Source organism: Daldinia vernicosa (assembly GCF_022497035.1).
Source record: "Daldinia vernicosa strain CBS 139.73 unplaced genomic scaffold F5Y00scaffold_93, whole genome shotgun sequence".
Lineage (NCBI taxonomy): Eukaryota > Fungi > Ascomycota > Sordariomycetes > Xylariales > Hypoxylaceae > Daldinia > Daldinia vernicosa.
Window position 1 is genome coordinate 1 of NW_025954009.1, and position 18,156 is coordinate 18,156.

General features: G+C 46.5%; 6 protein-coding genes across 6 annotated transcripts; 3 read left to right on the forward strand and 3 right to left on the reverse strand.

The window, feature by feature from the left end:
- Window positions 1-3,701: 3,701 nt before the first annotated feature.
- F5Y00DRAFT_274731 (carbohydrate esterase family 15 protein) lies at window positions 3,702-5,378 on the forward strand (the record flags this gene model as incomplete). Its single annotated transcript, XM_048013411.1, has 4 exons — window positions 3,702-4,051; window positions 4,147-4,433; window positions 4,523-5,036; window positions 5,115-5,378. The coding sequence occupies 4 exons, from the start codon at window positions 3,702-3,704 to the stop codon at window positions 5,248-5,250; spliced, it is 1,287 nt and encodes a 428-aa protein (XP_047859849.1). The 3' UTR covers window positions 5,251-5,378.
- F5Y00DRAFT_220324 (Zinc/iron permease) lies at window positions 5,157-7,286 on the reverse strand. Its single transcript, XM_048005648.1, has 3 exons — window positions 7,019-7,286; window positions 6,756-6,932; window positions 5,157-6,672 (listed from the first exon to the last, which is right to left on the reverse strand). The coding sequence occupies exons 1-3, from the start codon at window positions 7,038-7,040 to the stop codon at window positions 5,507-5,509; spliced, it is 1,365 nt and encodes a 454-aa protein (XP_047859850.1). The 5' UTR covers window positions 7,041-7,286; the 3' UTR covers window positions 5,157-5,506.
- A 160-nt stretch (window positions 7,287-7,446) lies between these two features.
- Window positions 7,447-8,795, reverse strand: F5Y00DRAFT_249876 (uncharacterized protein). Its single transcript, XM_048009657.1, has 4 exons — window positions 8,428-8,795; window positions 8,201-8,375; window positions 8,023-8,143; window positions 7,447-7,971 (listed from the first exon to the last, which is right to left on the reverse strand). The coding sequence occupies exons 1-4, from the start codon at window positions 8,661-8,663 to the stop codon at window positions 7,532-7,534; spliced, it is 972 nt and encodes a 323-aa protein (XP_047859851.1). The 5' UTR covers window positions 8,664-8,795; the 3' UTR covers window positions 7,447-7,531.
- A 185-nt stretch (window positions 8,796-8,980) lies between these two features.
- F5Y00DRAFT_249878 (Ribonuclease/ribotoxin) lies at window positions 8,981-10,393 on the forward strand. The gene has a single exon (XM_048009658.1). It carries the CDS (start codon window positions 9,522-9,524, stop codon window positions 10,086-10,088), a length of 567 nt encoding a protein of 188 aa, XP_047859852.1. The 5' UTR covers window positions 8,981-9,521; the 3' UTR covers window positions 10,089-10,393.
- A 511-nt stretch (window positions 10,394-10,904) lies between these two features.
- F5Y00DRAFT_274734 (uncharacterized protein) lies at window positions 10,905-12,537 on the reverse strand (the record flags this gene model as incomplete). The annotated part of the gene is made up of 3 exons (XM_048013412.1): window positions 12,523-12,537; window positions 11,529-12,450; window positions 10,905-11,472 (listed from the first exon to the last, which is right to left on the reverse strand). The coding sequence occupies exons 1-3, from the start codon at window positions 12,527-12,529 to the stop codon at window positions 10,905-10,907; spliced, it is 1,497 nt and encodes a 498-aa protein (XP_047859853.1). The 5' UTR covers window positions 12,530-12,537.
- A 3,055-nt stretch (window positions 12,538-15,592) lies between these two features.
- On the forward strand, window positions 15,593-16,906 carry F5Y00DRAFT_256421 (alkaline proteinase; the record flags this gene model as incomplete). The annotated part of the gene is made up of 2 exons (XM_048010404.1): window positions 15,593-15,898; window positions 15,986-16,906. The coding sequence occupies 2 exons, from the start codon at window positions 15,593-15,595 to the stop codon at window positions 16,904-16,906; spliced, it is 1,227 nt and encodes a 408-aa protein (XP_047859854.1).
- Window positions 16,907-18,156: the final 1,250 nt, after the last annotated feature.

Genomic DNA, 18,156 nt, shown 5'->3' on the forward strand with positions numbered 1-18,156 from the left:
TATATAAAAATTAAAAATTAAATTAAATAATTTTATTATTTTTATTAATTATAATAATAAATAAATTATTAAATTAATAAATAAAAATATTAAAATCTTTAAAATTAAATTAAAACATATAAATATATATAATTATTAATTATAATAAAAAATTAAAAAAAAATATATTAACGTTAATTATATTAAATTTAAAAATATAATAATTAATAACTTAATTAAAATATTAAATAAAAATAAATTTAAAAAATTTTAAAATTAAATTAATTTAATAAATATTAAAAAATTATTAAATAAAAAAATAATTAAAATTTTAAATAAAAAAATTTAAAAAAAACGAAATATTTTAAATAAACGAAAAAACTTAATTAAAAAAAAATTATTTTAAAATATTAAATTTATAAAATTAAATTAAAAAAATTATTTAAAATTAATTTAATTAAATTTATTTAATAATTTTATTTAAAAAAATATATTAAATTAATTAACTTTATATAATTTAAAAATAATTTAATTATTTATAATTTTTTATATTTTTATTTATATATTAAAGTTTTATACCTTAAATATATATATAATTTTAAGTTTTAATTAAGTTATTTAAATAGTTAAAAGCGTTTACCTATTTTATGACATAACGTTGTTTTAACTTATTTCTAAAGCTCCATCGCGAAGTTCCAGAACATAGTAGCCACGTACCTACATAACAATACCATCGTTTTGCGATCACAGCCTCCGAAACATTTACCTTGCATTAAATCCAATTGTTGAAAACCTCCAAATAGTTTATTTTACCTTCAAATCCATAAACATTACATACATGTAGGTAACAGACCCTCCTTTACCATACCCACCTGGCACATCCCATCGTATTCCCTCATACCAGACAAAGTTCTTCCTCGACTCACGGCACCAGGCCGCGGAATCAACGAAAAAAAGATGTGCGTCTGCGACTCACCCAAGGGGTGCTTGTGTTTCCAAAAATTGCCGCACGACAGACGTGCGGTGGAATTGTGAAAATAGGCGTTTCCAAAAATCGACCGGCGCACACACTTGTCGGTTCCCCGCGTGTGCGGGTACTGCGCAGCAGAAACCCCAAAAGGGGCTGGAAAAAACAAACAAAAGAAATAAAGGAAAGGCTGCGGGCCGGGGAGGCATGGGGAAGAGAAGGAAAGGAATTGGAAACTTGGGGGGAAGGGACTTGTTTATATATTTTCTGCTGGGGGCGGTGAGGGGAGTGTTCTGCCGTTGTTGCCAGGTGCTGGATGGTGTTTTCTGCGTACGAGCAGTGTTGGGGGGTGTTGATGGTGTGGATCTCGTAGCTATGGTGACTCGGGGAATTATTTGGGTACTTACTACCTGCAGAGCACATAGGTAATCATTAGCCGAATACTAATCCTAATCTTAATAATCGACAATATTGTCCCTATTCCAGGAATCACAAGGGGTGTTGCTCAGATACGGCGACGATAAGGTTGGTGATAGTTGCATTTTAGCAGCAGCGTTGGTGTTTTATAGGGGATAAGGGGTGCATACGCCGCGTTGCCGCCATCACGGATGCTATTGTTCTTGCCTAAATAATAGCAGCGATGAGGATGGTGGATTATGCCTGATACTTGGGGTTCCTTATGGTCATGATGTATTAGTTGATTGGCAAAACTTTGCTTAGTACTTAGGTTCTCTCATGTACAACCAGTATATACGATTATTGAAGGAGATGGAAATTGATACGTACCCCTTTTTTTTAACCATCCCCTTTCCCCCCTGTTACCCCCATTGTTGGTTTATGTATTTTAAAGCATTACGGATTCTCTTGATTCCATTAGCTACTACCTAATAAATTACATGCCTTACTATAAGCGACATCAGAATCCTAGGTATTCTATTGTCCATATTTCCTAAATAAAGCAAGTGAATATCATAGGCCAAGGGTCATTCGTAAATACAGCAGGATATGGCAACTAATTGAACAAGGTACCTCAGCCACACATCCATACAACGTTGAATTGAATTAAGGCAACCCTTTTATGAACCTAACTGAATAAGAATAATCCCAAGGGCTTAGATATATGTTACCATAGTCCATTAAACTACACGTCCAGTTTCGCGCTCATCAAATCAACACTACACACTCACCCTCGTAGCTCTCACACCACTAGCCACAGTCCAATAACTTGATTCCGACATGCCCGATCTAAAAAGCATGCATAATAACATGGGTTGGGAATAAATACGGAAGGGAGGCGAAAAAAAAAAAGAAAAAGATCGCAAAAAAAAACGTACAACACCGGGGATTCGCTGGTCGTCACCGACCCAACTACTAATCCGGCGGTATCCGGCTTGTCTAGGGGAGAGCGGACGGGATCCCGAATTTTCCAGATCCTATGGTCGTACGTGCTAGTTCTACGTGTTAAAACAGCTTATATACCTACCTTTGGCTTACATCAAGGGTAGGTAGGTAGGAAGGGAGGTGGCACACAGCAAGTAGGAATTTAGAACGGGAGAAAAAGCGGGTAGGTAGATCTCGATAGTATATAACGGAATTAAGGCGCTTTAAAAGTTTTATATGATTTAATAGCAAGTTGGAATCATATATCTTACGTGGGCGTTGACGTGGCCTTTTACTTGGCTTTTCTTCGTCGTGTGTTTATCTGTTGTCGGATTTTAAACCCGCGTTCACTTTTGAACATTTACGTATTATACATTAGGCGATGCTAGGTGTCAAACCGTGTATGGTAATAACGCGAGAGAAATCCTACTATTACTAATAAAACGAGTTGTAGTATATGTTTAGGAGGTAGTATAGATATGTAGGTAGGTACACATGTATTATCCGGTGCCGGAGACTTCCGGACGGGAACGGAAGATGGAACGAAGTGGGGGCCGGGATGGATCGGTCAACCTCCGTTATTCCTCGTTCTTAACAACGGACCAAAAATAGCCACTTCCGGATAGATATCTTGTACTTATTATTTCCACGCCTTTCGTATAAGTGCCGCAGGTAACACAAAGGCGGTACTAATACTGCAAAGATTTTACAACAGCTGTATACTGAAAATGTGGGGCGACGGCCGTACTGGACTTCGCTGGTGAATGAGATTAGGTAGTATACCGCTTCGGTTGAAAATATACACAATAACCACTAGTCCGATAAAAATAGCTTCTCCGCATCAATCCGACCATACCTTGGGGTAGTGGTGAGCTGTGTTTATACTTGCCGGCTAAAGTCTCGAAATCACCCTGGAGGGTCTAGCCCCTCAAAGATCCTAGCCCGTAGCCTTCCCATCTCAACCATCTCCGTCAAACTAATTGCCAGAGAATGCCAAATCCGATATGGAAAAATGGTGAACTACAAGGCGCAGTAGTGTGGAGATGGTCGGAAGACTAGTGTAAGCAGGAGAAAGAGAGAAGAGGAAAATGGTGTTTATATAAAAACATACTATTGCACCTGGACAATGAGCCTCGAGGATAAGTTAACTAGGTATGCTACCAGAAATACCCGGTTAGTTGTCTCGGGGTAGCGGCAATATCGATGTACGGCAAGGAGGCCCAAGTTCCGGGGCAAGCCGATGTGACCTCACTGCTACCGCGTGTAGGATCATATATTAGTCCTTCGTCGCCTCCACGAGCCCTCGACATAATCCGCGCTCTCGATCCTACAACTTATTCTACCTGAGCCCATTACCGAAGGTCCATTGCCCAGCATGCCCTCCCCTAAGCGCGCCGCCATCATTGGTGCAGTGACCCTCCCGTGGTTAGGAGCGGCTATCCCAACTGCACCGGCTCCAGTCGCAACGCCCACGGCGGCAGCAGCAGAATGCGCGCCGGTCCCGTCGGCGGGAAACTATCCCACGTGGGAAAAGCTGCCGAAGCAGACGACGCTCCCGGACCCCTGGCTACCGCTAGCTTACACGACGACCGACAGCGAGGGCGGCAGCGAGCCATCCTTCGCGTCCGATGTGATGGCCGGTAAGGGCAAGAACAGGATCCAGACACCCGAGGAATGGTACCAATGCCGCCAGCCTGAGCTCCTTCAGATGCTGCAGGAATACCAGTAAGTCCATCGGCAAAAATGCGCTCCTGTGGGATAAGAAGCCCCTTTAGCTGTGAGGGAAATAGAAGTGCCATGTTATAATAACACGTCCGTAGATACGGCTACTACCCGGACCACTCGCAAGAAACAGTCAAAGCCACGCGCAGCGGCAACACGGTAAACATCGAGGTAACAGCCGGCGGCAAGACCGGCAAATTCAGCGCCACGCTAGCACTACCCTCGACGAAGCCCGCCCCCGTCGTCATCAACATCGGCGGCATGACCGACCAGCCATACCTGCAAGCCGGCATCGCCGTCGTCGGCTTCGACTACACGCGCGTCGCCGCCGACAGCAACTCCAAGACGGGCGCGTTCTGGGATATCTACAACGGCCGGGACATCGGTACGAATTGAAGCTATCCTATCCTATACCTGCTATTTATTTATTACGAATAAATCCCAAGACTAACGCATACACCCACCCCCTTTCAGGCGTCCTCACGGCATGGGCCTGGGGCTTCCACCGCGTGCTAGACGCGCTTAACGCCACCGTCCCCGAAATCGACAGCGCCCGCGTCGGCGTAACCGGGTGCTCGCGTCTCGGTAAAGCAGCCCTCGCGGCCGGGCTACTCGACAAGCGCATCACGCTGACGATGCCCATGAGCAGCGGCGTGCAGGGGCTCGGCCCGTACCGATACCACGGGCTGAGCGGACAGGACGAGACGCTCGAGAACAGCAAGAGCGGCGCGGGGTGGTGGACCGACAGTACTCTAGGAACCTTCGTCAACCACGCGGAGAACCTGCCGTATGACGCGCATACTATCGCTGCTGCGATTGCGCCGCGCGCCCTTGTTATTGACCAAGGCACTGGTGACCAGTTTACGAACTCGAAGGGCACTGCGGTCGTTGTGTACCCGGCCGCCAAGCTCGTTTACGACTGGTTGGGCGTTCCGGACCAGATTGCGATGTCTGTTCGTGGTGGCGGTCATTGCGATATGAGCGGCTTGTAAGTGGTCCCTCCTATCCTCCTATTCTCCTGGCTTAATCCGTCTCGATCAACTTTAAACGCTGACTCCGATCCTAGTAATAGCGTGCTCCCTTTCGTGACCAAGGTCCTCCAGAACCAGACTATCACCAAGGACTACGATGACCTGGGTAGCTACGGTTCCCCGATGTCGACGACCTACCCTTGGGCAACCGCGGTACCTAAAGCAGTCTGAAGTGCTTGAGATTAGTAGAATATATTTCGGGATTCATATGTATAAAAAAGAACAGACGAGTGAAAGACAACTTTTTGACATTAGCTCCAAGTATATATTTTTTTCATGTAACCGTGGCGAGTCCAGAATTAGACTTAACCCTTGATCGAAGTAGCAAGATATCATCTACCTAGTAGCCATCTATATCATTCCTTGTTTTAGATAGCCCCTATCCGGAAACGCCAAAATTTTACAATCAGGAATCTATCAATTAGATTTACGCAAAAGCACCAACGAGAGCCATAAGTGTAGCACCCGCCAGCACAGCCAAGCCAGCATTTCTTCTCTTCTTCCCTTTCAGCGTCTTATAACTTTTCTCGGTGAGAAAGTCCTCGGAAAGCAGCTGCACCAAGCCCGCAAATAGCAGAAGGCCGCTCGAGATGGCGTTCATAAAGCCGACCATGAGCAAACCTGTCTGGCTACGCGGGTCGTACAACCTATGTACGGCAAGCCCGATAGCCTGGCCGATGGGAGTAGTAAGCCCATACGCCAAAACCATTAGCCAGGGACGTAGGGACGACCGGGGGAATTGAATCGCGGCTATACGAGATCCGAGGGCGAGGCCTTCAAAGGTCTGGTGGAATGCGATGGCGATCAGGAACACCACGAAGGGGGGTCCTGTAGCAACAGACACAGCCATACCGATAAAGACACTATGAAATAGGATTCCGGCCTCTAGTAACATGCACTGGAGCATTAGTCTTTTCTGCTCTTCGGGTGTTAGCGGGCTTTGAGAAATGGCAGATTCAGAATGCCGCCTCCTATGGTTGCCTCCGTTATGATGGGCAAGAGGCTGTGCGTCGTCTTCCGCAGTGGGGTCGAGCTCATTGAGATTAAGGTCGAGATCTTCGTCATCGTTATCGTCCGAATCGTTCTCTCCGTCATCGTTGTTGTTGAAATGTTTCTTATTCGGCGGCGATACGACGATCGGCGTGGATTCTGGGAGTGGGGAAACATCTGCCATTAGACCCCTACTGGAGCTCACATCACCGAGCGCAATATCCGTCGGCCTGTGGCTCGCAACTCTTCTTGCAGACAATCCACCATTAGTCGCGGTATTCTTGTCCTCTTCCTGCGGTTCATCATCATCCACATCCCACGCGTGGCCATGCGAATGGCCAGCACCCCTAGTCGTCAGGTATGATTCCAACGCCACAACAACCAGAACTGATACCATAGCTACCAACCCCGCCATGGGTTGGTATCCCTCGCTGAACGCATAGGGGAGACAGGGGTCGGTCAAAGATAGGAAAGCAGTCGGAAGAAGGTGAACAAAGGCGGTTGCGAGTAGGACGCCTGTGCCAAAGTGTTGGCTGAGGAATACGATCGTATTGGCTCGGCGACTCTTAGAGGACTGGCGGGAGAAGAGGGGAAAACCGCAAGCTACGAATCGTCGCATAACCCCAGTTAGCATGTCCAATCCAAACTAACGAAGTTCAGACGTAGCTATAACTTTGACATCTTACCGAGCGTGCTTAGTGTAAGTATTAGGAATAAAGCGAAGACATGAAGCGCGGTATTGTATGCGCCTCGCTCGCCCGATCCACAAGCTGGCTTTTCGGCATCGGATGAGGAACTTCCATGCTGTCTTTTTGATAGCTCAGCAAGGAGTAGGTGAGTCGGAATAGAGGTCCAGGAGATATCTACAGCAAGAACAAGTTAATAAATTGGTCAATCGAAGTGAAGTATAATAATATCCTGTAGAAGCTTAATTTATTCGAATCCGTACCTCCCGAGTTAGATGTGTCCATTGTTAAATCGAAGGGACGGAAGTAGCCAGCTCATAAGAAATTGAGTCTATCAAACTGTTGCATCTTTGCAGCAATGCCGAAGTTCCCTAGGATAAGAAGTTGTGATGTTCAAGCGAGCCGGCGCAAACTTACGTCAGGGAATTTTATAGTTTTTCATTGTTCAGTTGTTCCCTTGATTAGAGTTGGGGACACCTTCTGTGTTGTAGCTGTAACGCGCTAAATTAACGTCACTTCTTCACATACACCCTACCGTACCTCTCTAGCAGCTTGGCAGCTTATGTAGGTCGGTACCTCTTTACGTCGGAGTACCTAATTGTACTTTGCCGACATCCCACTATTTTAAGAATATAGAAGTCCCATGGAATGCGATACATTTCATCTGATAACAACTTCTACATCAAGAATATTATACCATTAAAATCAATTCAACACGCTAACACTTCTATAGATTCCTTCATCAAGCCAAGTTGCTCACCTTTATATACTTTCCATCAGGCGTCTTCACTCTCGATCTGACTCATTTTCTCCACCATTTTCTTAGCGATATCTATCGTCTCTTGTCTTACCACCCTATCAAGGCCAGATACCCATTCTGCCCTTTCCTTCCATAGCTTCCACCTACCCCAGCTAAATCCAGGCTTACCCGTCCACAAGCCATCGCTCGACTCGAGATTAAAACTCTCTTCGCAATTGTAAATCACCTCTCCGGCATGCAAGATCCATTGCGCCGCAATAGGCACATTGGCGTTCAATAGTCGAACGTTGTCTCCCTTAACATCAGCAGCTTCTGCCGGGGTCTGCTCAAAGGCAGCATAAAAATCCCTTACTGCCCACGACAGAAAATCGTTGGCATCGACAAGCTGCCGGGCACAAAGCTGGGCCGTGAATGCGGTCACTGCTATATGCTCTTCGGAATAGGCCAGTTCGTCCCCTATCGAAGTTAACTCTCTACAGGTAAGTGGGCGCAAGACTTATCACTCACGGTCATAAACATTTTCTCCCCATACTTCTGCCAATTTCGGAAGCTCAGGCCACTTGACGGCTGTTTCTCCCTTGATGACAAGGTCTGGAAGCTGCCGGATAGCATCGACCAATTTGACCAACTTCAAACGGTCAGATTCAGAAAAGAAAAGAAGACCGTCTTAGTGGTGACAGTTTACCTTAACATGGTGCTCGGGAAACTTTTTTGCTGTCTCCTGGAGCAGCATCCATATACCCCATAGAGATCCGCTGGCCACATCAGCACTGCGAGATGCAGCAATATCGCTTGTAAATCTCGTAGCTGCTTCCTCGTGGTTGATATTCCCTCGGAGAAGCTCGCGGAGAGCATTCACCCTATCGGTGATTAGCTAGCCTTAAGGTAAGGGTAAAGACGACGAAAGCTCACTCATTTCGCGTCGGGCCCCATCGATCTGCAATTTTTTTGTCAAAGAATGAATCGATTGACGGTGCCATTTCACAAGAAGTAGTTAGCTGATAAGAAGTTTTGAGTTGGAGATGCGAATGATGGGACACGAAAACCCAAGAAAAAGTCAGCCGCGATAACTTAAAAAGGGAGACTCTACAAAGGCTGTGCTGCTTGAACAATTTAATAATCACGTGTCTTTTAAGACAGGTATGCATGTAGTAAACTCTGCAATACCTGTTTGAATACACCAGATTGTCCGCTAGGTCTCAGGTGCCGCAATACTAGGGAAAGGGAGGATTCGTAGGATCTAGATTAGAGGAGCATCATATCAACTTATACGATAGGGCAGTGTTTAAGCCTTATTAACAAAAGAGCACTCTAACGTAGAAGGGCATGCGCCAAGCTTAAATCGTGTGGGTAACACAGCTGAGCCTCCTGAGCCTCCTGATCCGCATCGCGCTAGGCAAGCTTAGGTCTAGGCAAGCTGAAAATAAAGAAAGATTGGAAGTTTACAATATATTGCAAAAGTCAATCAAGCTCCTTCCGTTTATGCTGGCCTGCGCCATCGTTAAGCCTTATAGAAATTCCCAACTTCCATCTACAGCTTAAACCCATCGCAGTTATGCTACCCAATGCCTATTTTCGGTCATCTCTACAAGGTCTATACATTTCCCACCGGCACCAACGACATCACCAAATACTGAATAGTGAAACGGTATAAGCCAAATTAATAATATGCAAACATATGCCCTGGTAGTTATACACATTGGCATAGGATTATCGTCAATCATTGATCTGATCATAACTTCTCATTGGTCGTACAGGCGAGTAGGTTCTATTTTGGTGATGATGCCGAGCCAGATGGAATATCTTCCAAGTGGATGTAGTGTGATGCTAGGAGGCTCAAAGACAAACACGAAGTGACCTGACTATTCGACATGTATAATATATAAAGGTCACACATCGTCCTCCCTTACCTTCAACACAATCAACAACCAACAGCCGACACTCAAAGGCATCTTTCAATCGTTTCTTATTTATTTATCACATTCATTTCGAAAAAGGTCTTCACAATGAAGCCAGTTGCATTCCTTACCGCCGCTCTTTTCTTCTCCCTCGGGAGCTCTCTAGTCGTCCCAGTCGAGGACATCGTCGAGATTGGTAATCTAGAAGACTCCATCGACATCCGCGAGATCGAGGGAATACTCGAGGACCGATCCCTCGAGGACCGCGCCGTCCGTCCCAAGTTCACCTACCGCGGCTTCCCCCGCAGCGCCACCTGCGCCAAGCACACCTACAACACCGCGCGCATGCACGACGCCGGCGAGCAGGCCGGCAAGCTCGAGACCCGCAACAAGAAGATCGGCAACGGGAAGTACCCCCACGTCTTCCACAACCGCGGCAAGGAGATCAAGAACTTCGAGAGCAAGTGCAAGGGCCCGCTCTACGAGTTCCCCATCCTCCAGAACAACAAGGTCTACGTCGGCGCCCGCCCCGACGACCCAGGCCCAGACCGTGTCGTCGTCAACGTCTCCGCGATGAACAAGAAGACCGGCAAGGTCGATGTGACCTTCTGCGGCTTGATGACCCACACCGGCGCCAAGAACAGGAGCTCCTTCGTCCAGTGCCACTGGAAATAAGCGAGGCGCTGATCTCGAGGCATTGGGTCTCGAACTTGTTGAATAGAGGGGAGGGAGAGTTAAGGGGTGGCTTGCGGGTTCAGGCATCTATCTTGTCAGGGAAAATGCATATATGACGGCTTATCAGCGATAGAATTTACATAACCCGGGTGGTTGATTCAGTAGCCCAGGCGGTCTTATGGCCCAGGTGGTTTAGAAATCCCGGTGGTGATTACCACGCGGGAGCCTTTAGCATGTATAAATGGAGAGGGTTCGGTCGCATGTAGCTTAGCATAGGGACAGGCGTTTATAGATTTACTCTTCTGCACACTATTATTTTTCAATTCGTGCCATGATTATAAGTACAGCTCACAGGCTAGATCACTATACCTACCTCCGAAAATTTTATAAAGGGGGGTGGGGGTATCGCTATTATATTAAATTAAACTTTTACAAGTGCTACCACGGTTGATAGGTACAGCTAGTCTTATAATGTAATATTTAGTGATACGTAATAATGAGCGTGGGCTGCTATGTTCTCATCACTAGGGGTATCAGGAGACGCGCTACTACCTAGGTACCGCCAGTACCAGTATTGTCAATTCCAAGTTGTACCATATCCCCATGCTAGAGTATATCTCATTCGTGTCTACGGTACTATTTCACGCTATTATGGACGTATAAAATTCGCTGGTATAATTGTATTTGAACGAGACAGAAACCTAACGCATACGCCGACTACGGAACCCGAAAAAACCGCCCGTTCTTTCGTACCGTGTGTTCTTAGTGAAACTCTTGCTTGCGATATATTTCCTTATTATTCACCGCTTCCATCTTTCACGTCCTTCTCCCCGCGTTTGGTGCCCCTTCTAGCTCTGCCGGTGGCACCGGTAGTTCACGTATATGATCGTCTGGATGCTCAGCAATGATCGCTCTACCACCAGCCTCGCGAAGGTGGTCGTCGGGCTTTTCCCGGATGATTCCCGTACCGTCACTTTCCAATAGGAGGTTCAGATTCGGCGGTTCATGGTTCATCTCTAGGCTATTCCTATGATGTTCTTGTAAGGCTTCTCGTTGTCTTATTCTTTCAATAAGCTCATTTTTCCACCGTTTGAGTCGTAGAAGAAGCCAAACCATGCCGGTAACGGTGCCTATAACAAATACTCCTATGCCTACTCCGATACCAGCCCACGCCCCTTGAGATAACTCTGGCGAGGTATTGCCTGGAGAGCTTCCCGTATTGGTTTCAGTTATGTTGTTGGTCCCATTGCATGCCAGGTTATGAATGAGGCCGCTTTGGTATTGGTCCACAAGCTTTGAACAGTTGAAGTCGTCGTTCCATGCTTCTATGGTGACATTTCCCGATACTGCTGTCAAAGCTGGGAAAATATTAGGGCCGGGAGAACTGGACACGTTTTAGCAATGCATTTGATACATGAGAAAATATAGCGCCTAGCTTACGTATCAATATACCCTCGAATGTGAATATTGCTGGCTCTTTGTAGCCGGGGAAACCAAGGCAAGGTAGTATTGACATTATCGACTAAAGATAATGATGCAACATCCGAAAGTTGGTTTAAATTTAATGTGCAATTCGTATTATTGTAAATAGAGATATCCCCGCTCACAGTTGTCAATTGGCGAAAATTTAACTCGGTAACTGTATTGTTGCTTGCCCGTAGATCAGACCCAACAGAATCAATCTTCTTGATATCATAGATAGGTAGATATCCGATAACATTACTGTAACAATTCTCTATTATTAGAGAGTTATTAACTAGCAAAGAGTTACCGAAATATATGTTTCCTCCGACGTCGGTCAATGTCAGGGTTTGGAGTGATGTTATGTTCGAGAACATTCGCAACATTTCAAAGTACTGGTTATAATTTCCTGCGATTTGCAAGGTCACCACCGACCGGAGGTTTTCAAAGTGATAGTCATAACACACCACCAGAGCAGTAATTGAGGTTATATTGGAAAATGAGTATTCATATATGTGTCGGCTGGCTAGATTGAGCTCTGAGAAAACAGTAATGTCTCCGAAGGTGACATTCTTCAAATTCGGTGCACCGAGCAAATCAAAATAGGGATCAATATATCCGGGGGAGTTTGGGTACAGATATGGTAATGAAATATTTTCGAGCTCCGTAGCATCGTGTATCAGGAGCTCGCCTAGGCGATTCAGGTCAGGGAAGCTTATTTTTTTCAACCCAGGGCTACCACGGATATCAATAGTTTGTAAGTTCGAGCAATGCGGGTAATCAAGCTCGCCGGTGAAATTAGTGATGTAAATTTGATCGTTGTGAGCATCATCGCAGGAGCAATTGAGGTTGATAATATCTTCTTGACTTGAGATATGGATGTCGCTGGAGCATCCGTCGCCTAAGCAAAGGATTACAAATTAGTTGAGGATTGGTGCTTAAAGTAGGCAATTGGTGAAGGAAGCCAACTTACTTTCCATAATTTAAGCCGCTTCTGGGGATATGAATGTATTACACCAACAGTTTCGAAATGCCGGACAAGTTAGTAGCGGGGGAGTAAAATTTATGGTTTTTAGGTTGGTATTACAGACTCCCAGGGATGATATTAATTCTCTCCAAAGACGTATGTGGCGCTGTTTCGCAATAAATATTCTAAGCCATGATATTCCGTCTACGCACCAACTGGCTGTGTATGCATCATAGCTGTCCAAGTATGGATACCTATAAATAGGTAAGTACCTATTCAGGCGTATTGTGTTATCGAACTCGAGAAACTATAGAATTGAAGATTATAGCTACTTACCTAATTAAAGCCTTGTAAATTAAACAACAACCTTATTCAACCTACTTCGTTCGTACTTAAGAACATAACGTATATTCCTTCTCTAAAGGGGCCGGGGGGCCTGTATGCTTTTTTGCTCAAAGCTAACTGCGCCTTCGAGTCTTAGGTAACCTACCTAGGTACCTACCTCATAATTAGAGAAATCTGTGCTACGTCGTAACTGCACCGCATGAATCCTTCGATGCATTTATTGACGAATGAGCTGCACTCATATCGCTGTCATGTCTTTAAAGCAAGTTGTGATGGGTAATACTACAAGGCAACGCGCTCATGACCTGCTGGGATGGCCCAACTATTGGCCCTGTTACGGTTCACTATGAATTAACACAGAAACGAATACATAGGTATGCAGACAATATATAAGTGGCTTCAGTAATCTACTAGTACATGTAAAGTATATCCCACACAATGATAATCCAAACATATCTCCGGCAACGAACCACGAGTTAAAATCCACAAAACATGTTTGAAAGTATGTTTTTCGAAGTTCGAATTAAAGCCGAGGTAATTTCAACTAATTCCATAGTAGCTTTGTATGAAATCTGTAGTCAATGTCACGTGTTAATCGTATTCAAGACGATAGACGTACCGGATATCCTGATCGCGGGAGCAGCGTTAACCCTTGCCAATGAGTTGCTTGATAATAATGTCGGTGCGGTAGGACGGCATTGGCCTCCCATCGCAATTGCCAAGTACCTAGGAGGAGGAGTATGTCTTGGTAGATAGGTATTGACCCTTAACTCCAAACCTCCGGAGTTCCTCCTCCATATGTCCGTCTAAATGCATATATAGAGTATATCGACCTACCGGTTACATATTAGATATTGATTGAAATCAGCACGTGTTTGCAAACCTAAATTAACTCGCACCAACAAATGTCTTCGTCTGACCTCTTCATCCAAACTTTCTCATACTACTATGAGGTATTCAACTTTCACCATTGCATATCTTGATTACACCATGTTTATATCCTCATCAAATGTAAGCTAGATGTAAGCAACAAATTACAAGCAGAGTCGCGTGCCCGGCTCCACCCCGGCGCTAGGAGAATCGGTAGTCCTAGTTCACGAGACCGGCATTTCCGACTGATGTGGCATCGCATCGGTGCTGCGAACCCTGAGGACCGGGGATAGCTATGGTTTTCATTACGAGAAAATTCCCCAAGAACTTATAAGCACCTCAGTCCTGCACAACCTCCCACGCTGTCGCAATCCCCATGTGTCACGATGTCATCATGGGTAGCCGGCAAGGTAATAGGCCTCACCTATTCGCGCCATTCTGTCGTGATGAACGTGATGCGTCTCCGTCCGGGGTCGCATTACGAAAACGGAAGCTCTGAAGTCCAGACAAGCCTGGCCTACGTTACATCGCTCCATTTGTAAGAGGGTAGCATGGATCCCGTCCGCGCCCTCTCAGCCTTGGCACTCTCAGATCACTCAGATATGCCTAACAGACCTAAATCTCCGATCGTACTATGCCTGTTGTGTCTAGTATCCTAGCTCCAACTCCCGAGCTATCCTCGCGTCCAAGTTGTTTGCCGGCGTCACCCCAGTAGCTGCTTTTTACAAGCTCCCTCAGAGGTTGGTCTTCCTCCAATATTGCCAAGATTGAGTTGGCATCCCATCTCAGCCCCGCCCTGTCCTGATAAGAACTTGAGCGCATGGTTCATAGCTTATTATTGGACGACTAGCCTACCTGACGGCTTGACTATACGTCGTTCGTAACATTGATTCTAGTCTCCTTATCTGATGCTACCCAAGGCCCAGGTCGCTCAGGCAGCTTTACGAACGTCCAAGAAACAAGGTTGAGGGAAACCCAATCCTTCAGAATTTAGGGGCTTGATGCCAACGTTTTGCTAAACTTCTAAATCGCTGAGCATTCTATGTCATGCCTCGCGATTAATTCCCGACCTGTGACAGCGCAGATCATTCTATAATCTACCGGCGTGAGCCTCAGTGAGATGCTATCTCTAGGTGATCGTTACCTAACGTAGCTGGTATAAGGTTGGCTTAAACAGAGCACCGGGGAAGCACGCAGGTCCCTGTCGATCCGGAGCGGTTATGCGGCTGACATCTTCTGGAGCGATGTAGCGATATAGCGGGAGGTCTATGTCTATCACACCATCGCATTAACTCCAGAGCAACCGCACCTCGGTCAAACTATGAATGCCGCTGGCCTCGCTTGCACCGTGTCCCGCAATACTTCGCCTGCTGGTTTGCTTTCAGCTTCAACATTCGGCATCAGAGTTACATTGCCAAGTGATTTCCTGCTTGTTCGGCCTTCTCCCACATTCTATTATTGAATGAATCGAATTGTAACCCGCGAAGTATAGCTTCTTAATAATCTTCAGCCACCACTTACATGTTGCTTTATGACTTTGCCCGCATGCGTTTCCTATTCCTCCTTCCGCATTTTGAATCGCGTCGTGATTCTCATCCACGTTTCTTAAGCGCTCTAGTTAAGCTCCTAAGGCTGATTGGGAAGCTCGATGGTGGTCTGCCTACCTCGAGAACCTCATCGGACCATCTCGTAATGAGGCATACAGTATGTCACCATTGATGGCGGTTTTTGGGGTTTGAAGATGTTTCAGAAACGTCTATATAAGCCGCTTTGATCACTTCCGTCTAGTAGATTTTAGAGAAGTTCAACAGCTCCGAGCCACAAGCAACAGTCTTCTCCTCAGCTACACCGATCGTCTACAATGTTTAACGTTCGCCGCCTCGCGCTCTTCCTCGGAGCTCTGCTCCCTGCGGCTGTTGCTGCTCCCACTCCTTCTACTCAGCAGAAGAGAGAAATAATCCCCAACAAGTACATCGTTACCCTCAAGGAGGGCGTTACTTCCGATGACTTCAAGTCTCACGTCAACTGGGCCCGCAGTGTCCATGCCCGCAGCTTGAACAAGCGCGACACCGTCGGTGTTGAGCACGAGTACCAGATCGCTAAGTTCAACGCCTACGCCGGTGAATTCGACGCCGAGACCATCGAGCAGATCAAGAGCCATCCCGATGTAAGTTGAATAAATATTCCGCTTTAGCGCGCGCTTAATACCTTAACCCCATATATCCGGTTGCAGATATGCTGACACTTGTACCAGGTCGCCGAGATCGAGGAGGATCAGGTTTACTACCTCTTTGACGAGTCCCCTGAGGCTTCCAAGCGAGCTCTCACCACCCAGACCGGCGCTACCTGGGGTCTTGGTACCGTATCCCACAAGACCTCCGGCTCTACCTCGTACATCTACGACAGCAGCGCCGGCCAGGGCACCTTTGCCTACATTATTGACACTGGTATCCTCGCTACACACCAGCAATTCGGCGGCCGTGCTTCGCTCGCTTACAACGCCGTCGGTGGCAGCGATGCTGACGCTGTGGGACATGGTACCCACGTAGCAGGCACAATTGGCGGCAGCACCTACGGCGTTGCTAAGCAAACAACTATCCTCTCCGTCAAGGTCTTCCAGGGAACTAGCAGCTCCACTTCGATCATCTTGGACGGATACAACTGGGCCGTCAACGACATCACCAGCAAGGGCCGCCAGAGCAAGTCCGCTATCAGCCTGTCCCTAGGTGGTGGTTTCTCTTCTGCATTCAACAACGCCGTAGAATCTGCCTACAGCTCTGGTGTCCTGTCTGTCGTCGCCGCCGGTAACAGCGCCACCGACGCTGGCAGCACCTCGCCCGCCTCGGCCGCCAACGCAATCACTGTCGGTGCTATCGACTCCTCATGGAGCATTGCTTCCTACTCCAACTACGGATCCGTTGTCGATGTTTTCGCTCCCGGAACTGACGTCCTCTCCTCGTGGATCGGTGGAGACACTGCCACCAACACCATCTCTGGTACTTCGATGGCCACTCCCCACGTGACTGGTCTTTCTCTGTACCTGATTGCCCTCGAGGGTCTCACCACCCCCGCCGCTGTCACCAGCCGCATCAAGGCTCTCTACACCACTGGCAAGCTCACCGGTATCCCTAGCGGCACCGTCAACGCCGTCCTCTACAATGGCAACGGTGCTTAAGTTATCGATCTACCTAACATAATTGTGGGAAAAGACGGCAAATAAGGGGGGCTTAATCATCTCGCATTGATAATTCTGGCTTTTCTGAGTAGCCTTCAATGCTTCGGATATCGGGGCTAGTTACATAGAACTCGACATGTGTAAGCATGCGATTCTAGTGGAAACCACTTTCGGATAGGTAGTAGTAATATAACTCTTAGCTTTTCGAAATAAAATTCGCTACCTCCTTTTGCCTGATAAGCTTAACTCAGCCCTAAACTTTGATTCGATTAGTATAATAAAACTGAACATTTCTTGATGAAGCCGGTGTAACTTCAGTACATACCTACCTACCTACTTGGGTATACCGTATAAAACCTTACCGAACCCATAATTAGTCCATTACATTCGCGGCTGTAACGGCCCCAGGATAGACGCAATCAAAACAGAGGCATGGTTGAGTCATAATAAAATCGATTAAACTTAAGTCGTCTAAAGGTACATTATTATCGCGTTAACAAACCACAGCATATTTAGCCTGATCCAAGTGTCGTGATTCTGGCAATGTGCTGGTTATATATGTTTGGACAGATTTCGAAAAGTAGATGGAGATCAATTTCTTAAACGACACAGGGCCAAGAACGAGCCGACCACCACGAGATATGGGTTAGGTACACAGGCAAATACTACTGGGGGGGTTCGCAAAGGACGCATAAAACGCGACTCGATGCCGACACCCGTTCTCGTGAACGCGGCATTTGCCTTGTCCTACCCGCCATACCCACGACCCCGGGATCCGTCCAATGAAGGCCGTCATAATTCGAAATCGGCGAGCCACGCATGTGAAGCTTAATATAATATAAGCCCGCCTATTGGTATTGCAGACGGGACTTGAAGCGAGGGCAATATCTGGGGTATAGACGAGTCCGGGGTGCAGATGAACCTACCAAGGGACTCGGTTTTGAAATGCGGTATGTAGATTTAGCCTCATTCCAAAGCCTGGGAATTTTCAGACTAGGTCCCCTGTCTGCCTAGAGTCGGTCGGTAGGGGATCGTCGCCCAATTACCTATTTCATCTGGCAGAGCGCACGGCGTCCAAGACCGGATAAACAGGGCCAACATCAAAAAATAAATACTGGATGGCGCAAACCGCTTTTACTTCTTCAAGACCCAGGGAGAACTAGAACCGTCGACGGGGGCTTTTTTTTGCGGGGTCCTATAGCTCGACTTATATCCCCTTACTAAATTGGACCCTTCTTTCGACGTCCTAC